At 42.5% G+C, this 12,529-nt stretch overlaps 1 protein-coding gene across 1 annotated transcript in view; it reads left to right on the top strand.

Moving 5' to 3' along the window:
- The window catches only part of LOC311122547 (dual specificity mitogen-activated protein kinase kinase 5-like), a gene marked incomplete at both ends in the record, with an annotated part of 37,185 nt that extends 26,703 nt beyond the window's left edge, over positions 1-10,482 (top strand). The window contains 6 exons of the mRNA XM_084196894.1: positions 1,113-1,174; positions 3,679-3,727; positions 6,678-6,751; positions 8,283-8,333; positions 8,579-8,650; positions 10,453-10,482. Coding sequence (XP_084053020.1) covers positions 1,113-1,174; positions 3,679-3,727; positions 6,678-6,751; positions 8,283-8,333; positions 8,579-8,650; positions 10,453-10,482 — 338 coding nt within the window. The remainder of the gene's footprint in view (positions 1-1,112; positions 1,175-3,678; positions 3,728-6,677; positions 6,752-8,282; positions 8,334-8,578; positions 8,651-10,452) is intronic.
- Positions 10,483-12,529: the final 2,047 nt, after the last annotated feature.

Below are 12,529 nucleotides of genomic sequence, written 5' to 3'. Positions count from 1 at the left end.
AGTGTTAGCTTTAGTGTTAGTGCTGGGGTTAGGGTTAGTGTTAGGGTTAGGGTTAGAGTTGGGGTTAGTGCTGGTGTTAGTGTTAGGGTTAGTGTTAGGGTTAGTGTTAGTGTTGGGGTTAGTGTTGGGGTTAGTGTTGGGGTTAGTGTTAGGGTTAGTGTTAGGGTTAGTGCTGGTGTTAGTGTTAGTGCTGGGGTTAGGGTTAGGGTTAGTGCTTAGGTTAGGGTTAGTTTTAGTGCTGAGGTTAGGGTTAGTTTTAGTGCTGAGGTTAGGGTTAGTGTTAGTGCTGAGGTTAGTGTTAGGGTTAGTGCTGGGGTTAGTGTTAGTGCTGGGGTTAGTGTTAGTGGTGGGGTTAGTGTTAGGGTTAGTGCTTAGGTTAGTTTTAGGGTTAGTGTTAGTGCTGAGGTTAGTGCTGAGGTTAGTGTTAGGGTTAGTGGTGGGGTTAGTGTTAGGGTTAGTGCTTAGGTTAGTTTTAGGGTTAGTGTTAGTGCTGAGGTTAGTGCTGAGGTTAGGGTTAGGGTTAGTTTTAGTGCTGGGGTTAGAGCTGAGGTTAGGGTTAGGGTTAGTGCTGAGGCTGTAGCAGGCAGAGGCCTTTACTGCACTCCCATCCAGAGCTCTATGAGGCCTTTACTGCACTCCCATCCAGAGCTCTATGAGGCCTTTATTGCACTCCCATCCAGAGCTCTATGAGGCCTTTACTGCACTCCCATCCAGAGCTCTATGAGGCCTTTACTGCACTCCCATCCAGAGCTCTATGAGGCCTTTATTGCACTCCCATCCAGAGCTCTATGAGGCCTTTACTGCACTCCCATCCAGAGCTCTATGAGGCCTTTACTGCACTCCCATCCAGAGCTCTATGAAAGCTTTCTGGAACGTCAAACCTCTTACCACCCTGGATCCATTTACACATATTCTAAGAGGAAGACAGTCATCAGTGGCTGGGGGTTAGCATGTGTCTTTGCTAAAAGCTACAAGGGTGGGAGTGGGGGAATTTTTTAACACAGTGATTTCTCAGTTATAACACATTGCGTCTCCCTCGGTGGCCGACCTGTCAGCATGCGTCCATCAACACTCAACGGTGTACGTGTGTGTGTGTGTGTGTGTGTGCGCAGGTGGCTCTCTGGACGTATACAGGAGGATCCCAGAACATGTGTTGGGCAGGATCTCTGTGGCGGTGAGTGAACGGCCTTTCAGCTCTCAAACCAACTGACCACAACTATTTAAAATTAGACTACAGCTATTTAAAATGAGACTATCATATTCTATAACTGACCACAGCTATTTAAAATGAGATTATCATATTCTATAACTGACCACAAAGCATCACCTCGGAAGACAATGGATCAGGTAGCTTTGTATGGGAATTGCAGGTTTGGCGAAGCGGCTACAATTCAGCATTCTATCCAATTCAGTAAATAATAACTCAATAACTTTGAGGCTTTTGCGAGTAAAGTTGACCCATTTTGGCAAGTGTGGCCGACAGGTGTGAATCTCCCAATTCGCCTTCATCAGTGAGAAAGGGATGAAATGGACAGACTCTCTTTCTCTCACACACACACACACACACTCTCAAGCCTCACAGCACAGAGGAGCGTATGGTTCAGCCTAACTCGGGCGTTTCCACCTCTATTAGCCCCTCTCCCTCCTCTGATTCAGCCTGTAATCAAACATTGACAGCTATTTAGTCAGCGTTAATTCTAATTCACAGCTCTCCTCCCTCTCTTCCCCCTCTCTCGCTGTCAGAGTTGTTAATTATCGCTGGGAAAAGCACCCGGGAGGGCGAGAGGGATGCTGTGTACGCACACCAGTTGTTTTGGCACCAGAACCACAGTCCAATCAGATCTTTTTGATACTGTCTGAATTGAGAAGTAGAGGTGGCACATTGTTTTGTGGTCGAATCTTCTTTCTCAATAATGAACCAAAATATTTGAATCCTTAAAGTATTTGCTGCTCGCTGTAGTAATTTAAAAGCAAAATGGTTTTGGTATCAAGAACGTAAAGATAAAAGTAGCTATGCAACTCTTTGGCTCTGGAGCAAATATGCATGTTGTGCACAGTCCATGATCAATGAGCAAATACAGGGCCTTCAGAAAGTATTCATACCCCTTGACTTATTCCACATTTTGTTGTGTTACAGCCTGAATTCAAAATGGATGAAATAGATTTTTTCCCCTCACCCATCTACACACAATAACCCATAATGACAAAGCGGAATTATGATTTTAGAAATGTTTACATATTAAAGCTGACATTTCTTGAGTAAATAAGTATTCAACCCTTTGTTATGGCAAGCCTAAATAAGTTCAGGAGTAAAAAGTTGCTTAACAAGTCACATAATAAGTTGTGTGCAATAATAGTGTTTAACATGATTTTTGAATTAATGCCTCATCTCTGTACCACCACATAGGGTCCCTCAGTGGAGCAGTGAATTTCAAACACAGATTCAACCACATAGACCAGGGAGATTTTCCAAGGCCTCACAAAGAAGGGCACCTATTGGTAGATGGGTAAAAAACACTCCAGTCAATACAAAGATACAAGCGTCCTTCCTAACTCAGAGGAAGGAAACCGTTCAGGGATTTCATCATGAGGCCAATGGTGACTTTAAAACAGTTACAGAGTTGAATGGCTGTGGTAGGAGAAAACTGAGGATGGATGAACAACATTGTAGTTACTCCACAATAATAACATAATTGACAGTGAAAAGAAGGAAGCCTGTACAGAATAAAAATATTCCAAAACATGCATCCTGTTTGCAACAAGGAAATAAAGTAATACTGAAGAAAAAAAATGCCAAAGCAATTAACTTTTTGTCCTGAATACAAAAGTGTTATGTTTGGGGCAAATCCAATACAACACCTTACTGAGTATCACTCTCCATATTTCAAGCATAGTGGTGGCTGCATCATGTTATGGGTACGCTTGTAATCATTAAGGACTGGGGAGTTTTTCAGGATAAAAATAAATGGAATGGCGCTAAGCACAGGCAAAATCCTAGAGGAAAACCTGGTTCAGTCTGCTTTCCACCAGACACTGGGAGATGAATTCACCTTTCAGCAGGACAATAACCTAAAACACAATGCCAAATCTACACTGGACTTGCTTACCAAGAAGACTGTGAATGTTCCTGAGTGGCCGAGTTACAGTTTTGACTTAAATCTACTTGAAAATCTATGGTAAGACCTGAAAATGGTTGTCTAACAATGATCAACAACCAATTGACAGAGCTTGAAGAATTTTGAAAAGAATAATGGGCAAGTGTTATACAATCCAGGTGTGGAAAGCTCTTAGAGACTTACCCAGAAAGACTCACAGCTGTAGTCAAAGGCAAAAGTGCTTCTACAAAGGATTGACTCAGTGGTGTGAATACTTAAGTAAATTAGATATTTCTGTATTTCATTTTCAATAAATAAGCTAAAGTTTCTAAAAACATTTTTTCTCTTTGTCATTATGAGGTATTGTGTGTAGATTGGTTAGAAAAAAAATCAATTGAATCCATTTTGAAATCAGGCTGTGACAACAACAAAATGGGGAATAAGTCAAGGCCAAGGGGTGTGAATACTTTCTGAAGGCCCTGTATATAAATGGTTTACCAAACGAGTTAGCGCAGTAGTGTCTGAAAGCAGTGGTTTTGGGTATTGTTGAATTCTGAACTCCGTATCTCCTATCTGTCTTCAGGTAGTGAAAGGCCTAACCTATCTATGGAGCCTGAAGATTCTACACAGAGGTCAGTGATGTGGAAGGTAGTAGATTCTACACAGAGGTCAGTGATGTGGAAGGTAGTAGATTCTACACAGAGGTCAGTGAGGTGGAAGGTAGTAGATTCTACACAGAGGTCAGTGATGTGGAAGGTAGTAGATTCTACAAAGAGGTCAGCGAGGTGGAAGGTAGTAGATTCTACACAGAGGTCAGTGATGTGGAAGGTAGTAGATTCTACACAGAGGTCAGTGATGTGGAAGGTAGTAGATTCTACACAGAGGTCAGTGATGTGGAAGGTAGTAGATTCTACACAGAGGTCAGTGATGTGGAAGGTAGTAGATTCTACAAAGAGGTCAGCGAGGTGGAAGGTAGTAGATTCTACACAGAGGTCAGTGAGGTGAAAGGTAGTAGATTCTACACAGAGGTCAGTGAGGTGGAAGGTAGTAGATTCTACACAGAGGTCAGTGATGTGGAAGGTAGTAGATTCTACAAAGAGGTCAGTGATGTGGAAGGTAGTAGATTCTACACAGAGGTCAGTGAGGTGGAAGGTAGTAGATTCTTCACAGAGGTCAGTGATGTGGAAGGTAGTAGATTCTACACAGAGGTCAGTGAGGTGGAAGGTAGTAGATTCTACACAGAGGTCAGTGAGGTGGAAGGTAGTAGATTCTACACAGAGGTCAGTGAGGTGGAAGGTAGTAGATTCTACACAGAGGTCAGTGAGGTGAAAGGTAGTAGATTCTACACAGAGGTCAGTGATGTGGAAGGTAGTAGATTCTACACAGAGGTCAGTGAGGTGGAAGGTAGTAGATTCTACACAGAGGTCAGTGAGGTGAAAGGTATAGTACCAGTCAACAGTTTGGACACACCTACTCATTCAAGGGTTTTTCTTTATTTGTACTATTTTCTACATTGTAGAATAATAGTGAAGACATCAAAACTATGAAATAACACATATGGAATCATGTAGTAACCAAACAATTGTTAAACAAATCAAAATATATGATCTATTTTAGATTCTTCAAAGTAGCCACCCTTTGCCTTGATGACAGCTTTGCACATTCTTGGCATTCTCTCTACCAGCTTCATGAGGAATGCTTTTCCAACAGTCTTGAAGGAGTTCCCACATATGCTGAGCACTTGTTGGCTGCTTTTCCTTCACTCTGCGGTCCAACTCATCCCAAACCATCTCAATTGGGTTGAGAACGGGTGATTGTGGAGGCCAGGTCATTTGATGCAGCACTCCATCACTCTCCTTGGTCAAATAGCCCTTACACTGCCTGGAGGTGTGTTTTGGGTCATTGTCCTGTTGAAAAACAAATGATAGTCCCACTAAGCGCAAACCAGATGGGATAGCTATCGCTGCATAATGCTGTTAAGTGTGCCTTGAATTCTAAATTAATCACAGACAGTGTTACCAGCAAAGCCCCCCCACACATCACACCTCCTCCTCCATGCTTCACGGTGGGAACCACACATGCGGAGATCATCCGTTCACCTACTCTGCATCGCACAAAGACACGGCGGTTGGAACCAAAAATCTCACATTTGGACTCATCAGACCAAAGGACAGATTTCCACCGGTTTAATATCCATTGCTCGTGTTTCTTGGCCCAAGCAAGTATCTTCTTATTATTTGTGTCCTTTAGTAGTGGTTTCTTTGCAGCAATTCGACCATGAATGCCTGATTCATACAGTCTCCTCTGAACAGTTGATATTGAGATGTGTCTGTTACTTGAAGTCTGTGAAGCATTTATTTGGGCTGCAATCTGAGGTGCAGTTAACTCTAATGACCGTATCCTCTGCAGCAAAAGGTAACTCTGGGTCTTCCTTTCCTGTGGCGGTCCTCATGAGAGCCAGTTTCGTCATAGCGCTTGATGGTTTTTGCGACTGCACTTGAATAAACGTTCAAAGTTCTTGAAATGTTCCGGATTGACTGACCTTCATGTTTTAAAGTAATGATGGACTGTCGTTTCTCTTTGCTTATTTGAGCTGTTCTTGCCATAATATGGACTTTGTCATTTACCAAATATCTTCTGTATACCCCCCCTACCTTGTCACAACACAACTGATTGGCTCAAACGCTTTAAGAAGGAAAGAAATTCCACAAATGAACTTTTAACAAGGCACACCTGTTAATTGAAATGCATTCCAGGTGACTACCTCATGAAACTGGTTAAGAGAATGCAAAAAGTGTGCAAAGCTGTCATCAAGGCAAAGGGTGGCTACTTTGCAGAATCTCAAATAAAAAATATATTTTGATTTGTTGAACACTTATTTGGTTACTACATGATTCCATATGTGTTATTTCATTGTTTTGATGTCTTCACTATTATTCTACAATGTAGAAAATAGTAAAAATAAAGACAACCCCCTGAATGAGTAGGTGTGTTCAAACTGTTGACTGGTGCTGTATAGGTAGTAGATTCTACACAGAGGTCAGTGTGGTGAAAGGTAGAAGATTCTACACAGAGGTCAGTGAGGTGAAAGGTAGAAGATTCTACACAGAGGTCAGTGATGTGGAAGGTAGTAGATTCTACACAGAGGTCAGTGAGGTGGAAGGTAGTAGATTCTACACAGAGGTCAGTGAGGTGAACGGTATTAATTCTACACACAGGTCAGTGAGAGGTGGAAGGTATATGTAGAAGGTCATGGAAGGAGAATACTGTCATGATGCTGTATACAGTACAGATCTGCAATCTTAATTTGATCACTTTCGTCAAAGAGAATCTTCCTGATGTAACTTAGTAGTGTGTTCAAGGTTTAAAAGGCTTCTAAAGTTTGTTCAAGGTTTAAAAGGCTTCTAAAATTTCCACTTTAAAATGTCAGAAAGGTATAAACCGTTACAATAATAATAATTTCCTGTTGCTGCAGGATAATGTTCCTGCTTTGAGAAACTGGTCAAATGAAGATGTAACATGAGTATACTCTCTGTGATTGGCTGAGGCTGCTGCTATTACTGAATGTATTTGTCTCTGTAGACGTCAAGCCTTCCAACATGCTGGTCAACACTAGAGGTCAAGTGAAGCTCTGTGACTTTGGAGTCAGCACGCAGGTACAATCCCCCCCCCCGTGTGTGTGTGTACCTCTGTCTGTTTGTCTCTGTCTGTGTGTATTGACAGTGTGTGTGTGTGTGTACCTCTGTCTGTGTGTATTGACAGTGTGTGAGAGTGTGTAGTTGACCTGTCAATCTGTACCTATTCATTGTCTCCTCACGACTGCGGAGGCACCTTGAGGGACAGCCTCTCACATTAACTTCCTCACTACCATTGTTCCACAGGCCCTCGAAAACATTCACTTGTTATAATTACTACTCACACTCTCACACACACACACACACACACACACAACGGCAAAGCTTCATTGATATGCCTTTGATGGACGTGGCAAGAGCGTGGCTGGCAGACAAAAGCTGAGGTGCGTTTGGTGTGTGTGTGTGTGTGTGTCATCACATCACCCTGGGACAGCCCTTCCAACTCCCCCAAAGAATGGACCCCAGAGAATAACTCCCCCATACACACACACACACACACTCACCCTGTCACCCCCACGCCCCAATTTTAATTAATTTCCATCCCTCTCTCCTTGGAGATGTGAAGCAGCATTGACCCCTGCACAGGCTTCTGAATGGTAGCTTTAACTCCACACACACACACTGCCCTGTAGGAAGGTCAGTGTCTCTGCGTTCCCTGAGCAGGACCTCCCCTCCAAACACAGGAGCCATCAGGGAACACAGTCATTCACTCATTATCACAGCCCTGTCATCCATGGCATGTCCCATTGTGCTCATAGACTCACACACACTCCGAGGTCCTCACGTCCTCATCCTAGTCCCCTGTGAGAGGGGTGAGAACACACCACAATAACACTGACATTTCAATAGATTTGGGTGTGTAAGTCAGGGAGGGATAGGAGATGGGAGCGGTACTTAATGTAGGACAAACAGTCTCTGCCATGCCGACTCTCAAAGTCATTTTGTTTCAGTTATAGCCATCACTATGGTCATTTTAGTTATAGCCATCACTATGGTCATTTTAGTTATAGCCATCACTATGGTCATTTTAGTTATAGCCATCACCATGGTCATTTTGTTTCAGTTATAGCCATCACTATGGTCATTTCAGTTATAGCCATCACTATGGTCATTTCAGTTATAGCCATCACTATGGTAATTTCAGTTATAGCTATCACTATGGTCATTTCAGTTATAGCCATCACTATGGTCGTTTCAGTTATAGCTATCACTATGGTCATTTCAGTTATAGCCATCACTATGGTCATTTCAGTTATAGCCATCACTATGGTCATTTTGTCTATACAGGAATATAATAACATATAATGTATACCTTTTATATACAGTGTAATGTGAAGTGTACTTTTCCCGTAAACAAATCAATTTGCTGTTTTACCATATTTGGACAAAACTGAATGACCTTTAAGAATAAGTTCTCATGTGAAACAATTGGACAAATCGACTGTAAGACAAAAGCAATGCACAACCTTTTTGCTCAGTCAATTCTTACTGAAGGAAAGAGAGAAACCCATATACAGTTTATCAGTCTAACCTACCCGTCTTTTGTTTGCAGTTGGTGAATTCGATCGCCAAGACGTATGTGGGAACTAACGCGTACATGGCAGTAAGTAGACCTAATATGAATACATTTTGGTGGCAGTTGGACATCTTGGTGAAAGAGGCCCTGCATGTTGTTTTGGGGGCTTTTGTGCCAGCCTTGAAAATGTTCTAGGGGAAACATTGACAGGACATATGGCATCTGATCATGCAGTAACCACATATGGCTCAGTTGAGCACAATAAAGTTTCCTAAATCTCAAGTCAACCACAGCATACTGCCTCATCTGACGCCCTTGTGTCTACCCTGCAGCCAGAGAGGATATCTGGGGAGCAGTACGGCATCCATTCAGACGTCTGGAGTGTGGGCATCTCCTTCATGGAGGTACAAGAATAATGTGCTGTTTATATATCAGTGAATATATTATATGTACATGGTATTTGTGCTTGTCTCAAGGGGCTCCATTTTAGAATAACATTTTTATTTCAATACTTCATTTGGCCAGGCCTGTCGTCCCCATTGACACCTATTGATTCTCAATCTATTCCCGTCAAGGACTCTTATTTCCACAGCTCTGACAAACGCTTCACGCTCTCTGGCCTCTGCACTCTGTTTGTCAATACCGTTGAATATTATCACCATTGTAACCGTAACGGATGGGGCTGCAGAAAACAAAAGTCTGTCGGAATTATCGACACAATCTCTATTTGATCAAGATTGAGTTTTCTCGCCACAGGATCAAAGCCCTTTCCTCTTTCTGAATCGTTAGAGAGAGAGCCATACAGGTAAGTGTGCATTAGTCTAAATGAAACGGCTTTAAACTCTCCGCTTAATTTGGATGAATCTGCCGTCGCTAGCTGTTGGTCCACGTTCAAGGCCAGCATGGGTTCCCATGTGTTGACATCGTCGTAATTACGTGATGGCGCCAACATCATCAGAGTTAAACCAAGATGAAAGATGCCACGCGCAACGCAAAGTGAATTGCCAAATGTCACGAGCGTGTTCGATATTTTCCGGTGTAGTCATACATCACATTACTCTATCCCTCTGTCATTTCTACCCCCCCTCTGCTGATCTCTCTCTTCTGTTCTCGGCAGGGGGTGGTGGTGGTTGGCAGGGGGGTTATTAACTAATAGCAGAGCTTCTTTGAGGAAGGGGGTTATTCGACGGGGGCGCATTGAGCCCCTCTCAGAGACTGGCCTCTCTAATCTGGAACGCCTCAGCTAGGCTCCCTCCATGAGGAGATTAGACTACCTATGAACTCACACTTAAAGGCATGTCGACCACAGTCCTAAAAGAGGTCCAGTCAACCCTCATCTTGTGTGGTTAAACCATATTTATACTGATAGCCACTTCATGTTCTTGATAGTACCGGTAGGCCTGTTTATTAAACTTCCTCCCCTTTCTAATACTCTTCCAATAGTAACTTCCTGTTCCTGATAGTACCAGTTGGCCTGTTTATTAAACTTCCTCCCCTTTCTAATACTCTTCCAATAGTAACTTCCTGTTCCTGATAGTACCGGTAGGCCTGTTTATTAAACTTCCTCCCCTTTCTAATACTCTTCCAATAGTAACTTCCTGTTCCTGATAGTACCGGTAGGCCTGTTTATTAAACTTCCTCCCCTTTCTAATACTCTTCCAATAGTAACTTCCTGTTCCTGATAGTACCAGTTGGCCTGTTTATTAAACTTCCTCCCCTTTCTAATACTCTTCCAATAGTAACTTCCTGTTCCTGATAGTACCAGTTGGCCTGTTTATTAAACTTCCTCCCCTTTCTAATACTCTTTCAATAGTAACTTCCTGTTCCTGATAGTACCGGTAGGCCTGTTTATTAAACTTCCTCCCCTTTCTAATACTCTTCCAATAGTAACTTCCTGTTCCTGATAGTACCAGTTGGCCTGTTTATTAAACTTCCTCCCCTTTCTAATACTCTTCCAATAGTAACTTCCTGTTCCTGATAGTACCAGTTGGCCTGTTTATTAAACTTCCTCCCCTTTCTAATACTCTTCCAATAGTAACTTCCTGTTCCTGATAGTACCAGTTGGCCTGTTTATTAAACTTCCTCCCCTTTCTAATACTCTTCCAATAGTAACTTCCTGTTCCTGATAGTACCAGTTGGCCTGTTTATTATTTCCACAGGATGTGTTTGTCGTCCCCCTTACCGTCATTCTCTTCCCTTTCTACAGTTGGCACTGGGCACTTTCCCCTATCCACAGGTGAGTCAGTTCTTCCTTACATTCCATGCACGTTGCATCCTGTTTAGCCAAGCGGAAGCCACACGGTAAGGTGGCATAGCAACATGTTGTCATGGGGTCTTTCTCACTCCCTTAGTTCTGTTTGTGATGTCACTGGTGATCCGGTAGCGACTCCATGTTGACCCTACTCCTACAATCCTGCTCATCTTAAAATGTAATTGCTGAATCCCATCAGCTGTTTAATTAGGCCCTAAAGAGGGTTTTAGTACCATAATCCTCCTCTGAGCATGCTGAACTTGGTTACCTCTCGTGACCTGCTGCACGGCGGCCATCTTGGAAAGCCATGTGGATGGTGGCTGTAACGTTGGTTATTGAGTCGATTCTTTGAGTGTTGTTTATGATGTGTCACTGGACAAAAAGGTCTTCTCACTTGATCAAGAGTGACCTTTCTGAAAGGTCACCTGGCTTTGTGACATCTACTTTATCCATTGTGTGCTTCAGCTACTCCATTACTTACATTCCATTATTCATTCTTCTGGGAGGAAAATGGAATGACAAGACAACATGGCTACTGAGTAGGAGAGTATGTAGTGCTTTCTATAAACCTCCAAACATTGACATTTACATTTACATCATTTAGCAGACGCTCTTATCCAGAGCGACTTACAAATTGGTGCATTCAACTTATGATAGCAAGTGGGGCGGGGGAGGGGGGAAATGTAGGTCTTAAAGAGCATTGTTTTATGAAGGAAATGGGTTGGAGTCATGTACCTCAATTATTGTCCCAAATACCAAAAAATTATACATTTGTGTAAAGGGACCCCTACATAAAGGGTCCCGTGTTTCTTAGTTGGCAGAGCATGGCGCTTATAACGCCAGGGTTGTGTGTTCGATTCCCACGGGAGACCAGTACAAAAAAAAGTATGAAAATGTATGCACTCACTACTGTAAGTCGCTCTGGATAGGAGTGTCTGCTAAATGACTAAAATGGCAAATGGAAAGAAAGCGCCAATCAGCAGTTGAAACAATAACAAAGTGTTCTACCCACACCTGTTTCGGTAAAAAGCTGAGGAATTGGGCTTGGAGAAATGTAACAACTCTCAAATTCATAGACCGAGCTATGGATGCAAGGACAAAATGATAGTTTTAACGATGTTGTGATGTTTTAAAGTGTTTGTTTACAAACAGAGTAAAACAAGCTTATATGTTGGGTTCTGATGGGGTACGACAGTTGAACTAAGCTCATGAGGCATTTATAAGTTATGTTCTTCAAGAATCAATTAGTACATATCATTTAAAGTCCAAAAATTTATGAAGCAACTGCATATTGCCCTTTTTAAAGGGACATTCCATGTTCTGCAATACGCTTTTAGGCTTCAGTTTCTCAAGGTTCCAATCAATCATCAGCTGCTAAGGCAAGAAGTTTAGACTTTTTAATCATCAACACAACTTCCTCTTACATTTCTCATGCTCAAGAACAAGATAAAAAAATATATATATAAACAGATGTCGATGGACTGCCCCTTTAATATGTGACTCGTAAGGCACACAGTTTCCAAGCTGTGAAATATAAACTCCATGGAGGTTGATTTAAAGGAGCCCAGTGGGCTAGAGCAGAGTGCTAACGCTATTAGTCCAAGCTCTGCATTGGTGACCGCTTTGTTTCCCAACGCTAATTAACCCAACAGGCATGCTGCGAACCAATCTAATGAACATTACTCACGGCTACCATGACCGTCGGCCTGTGGAGGGCCTGCAACACACACATAAGACTGGGGGGGGGGGACCATAACACTGACTGACAAAACTGGCATACGATACCAAGTGTATCATGGTTGTGAATGTATACAGTAGCTGTAAGAGACAGTAGCTGCGTGTCCAGAAGAGGAATTGTCTACGGTCTGTGGAGTTGTTTACGATGTTTAGTTCGCAGAGGAAGACGTGTGAGTTAAGGTAGTTGTGATAGTTATCCCTAGATGTGTTTCTGTAGGGAGTCATTAAGACGATGTAAGTCCTCTACACAGTGATTAAGCTACATAGTGAATCCCTTTTGTTAATACTAGTCCTG

This window comes from Coregonus lavaretus (assembly GCF_964263955.1).
Source record: "Coregonus lavaretus genome assembly, contig: HAP1_SCAFFOLD_5503, whole genome shotgun sequence".
NCBI lineage: Eukaryota > Metazoa > Chordata > Actinopteri > Salmoniformes > Salmonidae > Coregonus > Coregonus lavaretus.
This window is presented reverse-complemented; position numbering and strand designations above follow the sequence as displayed.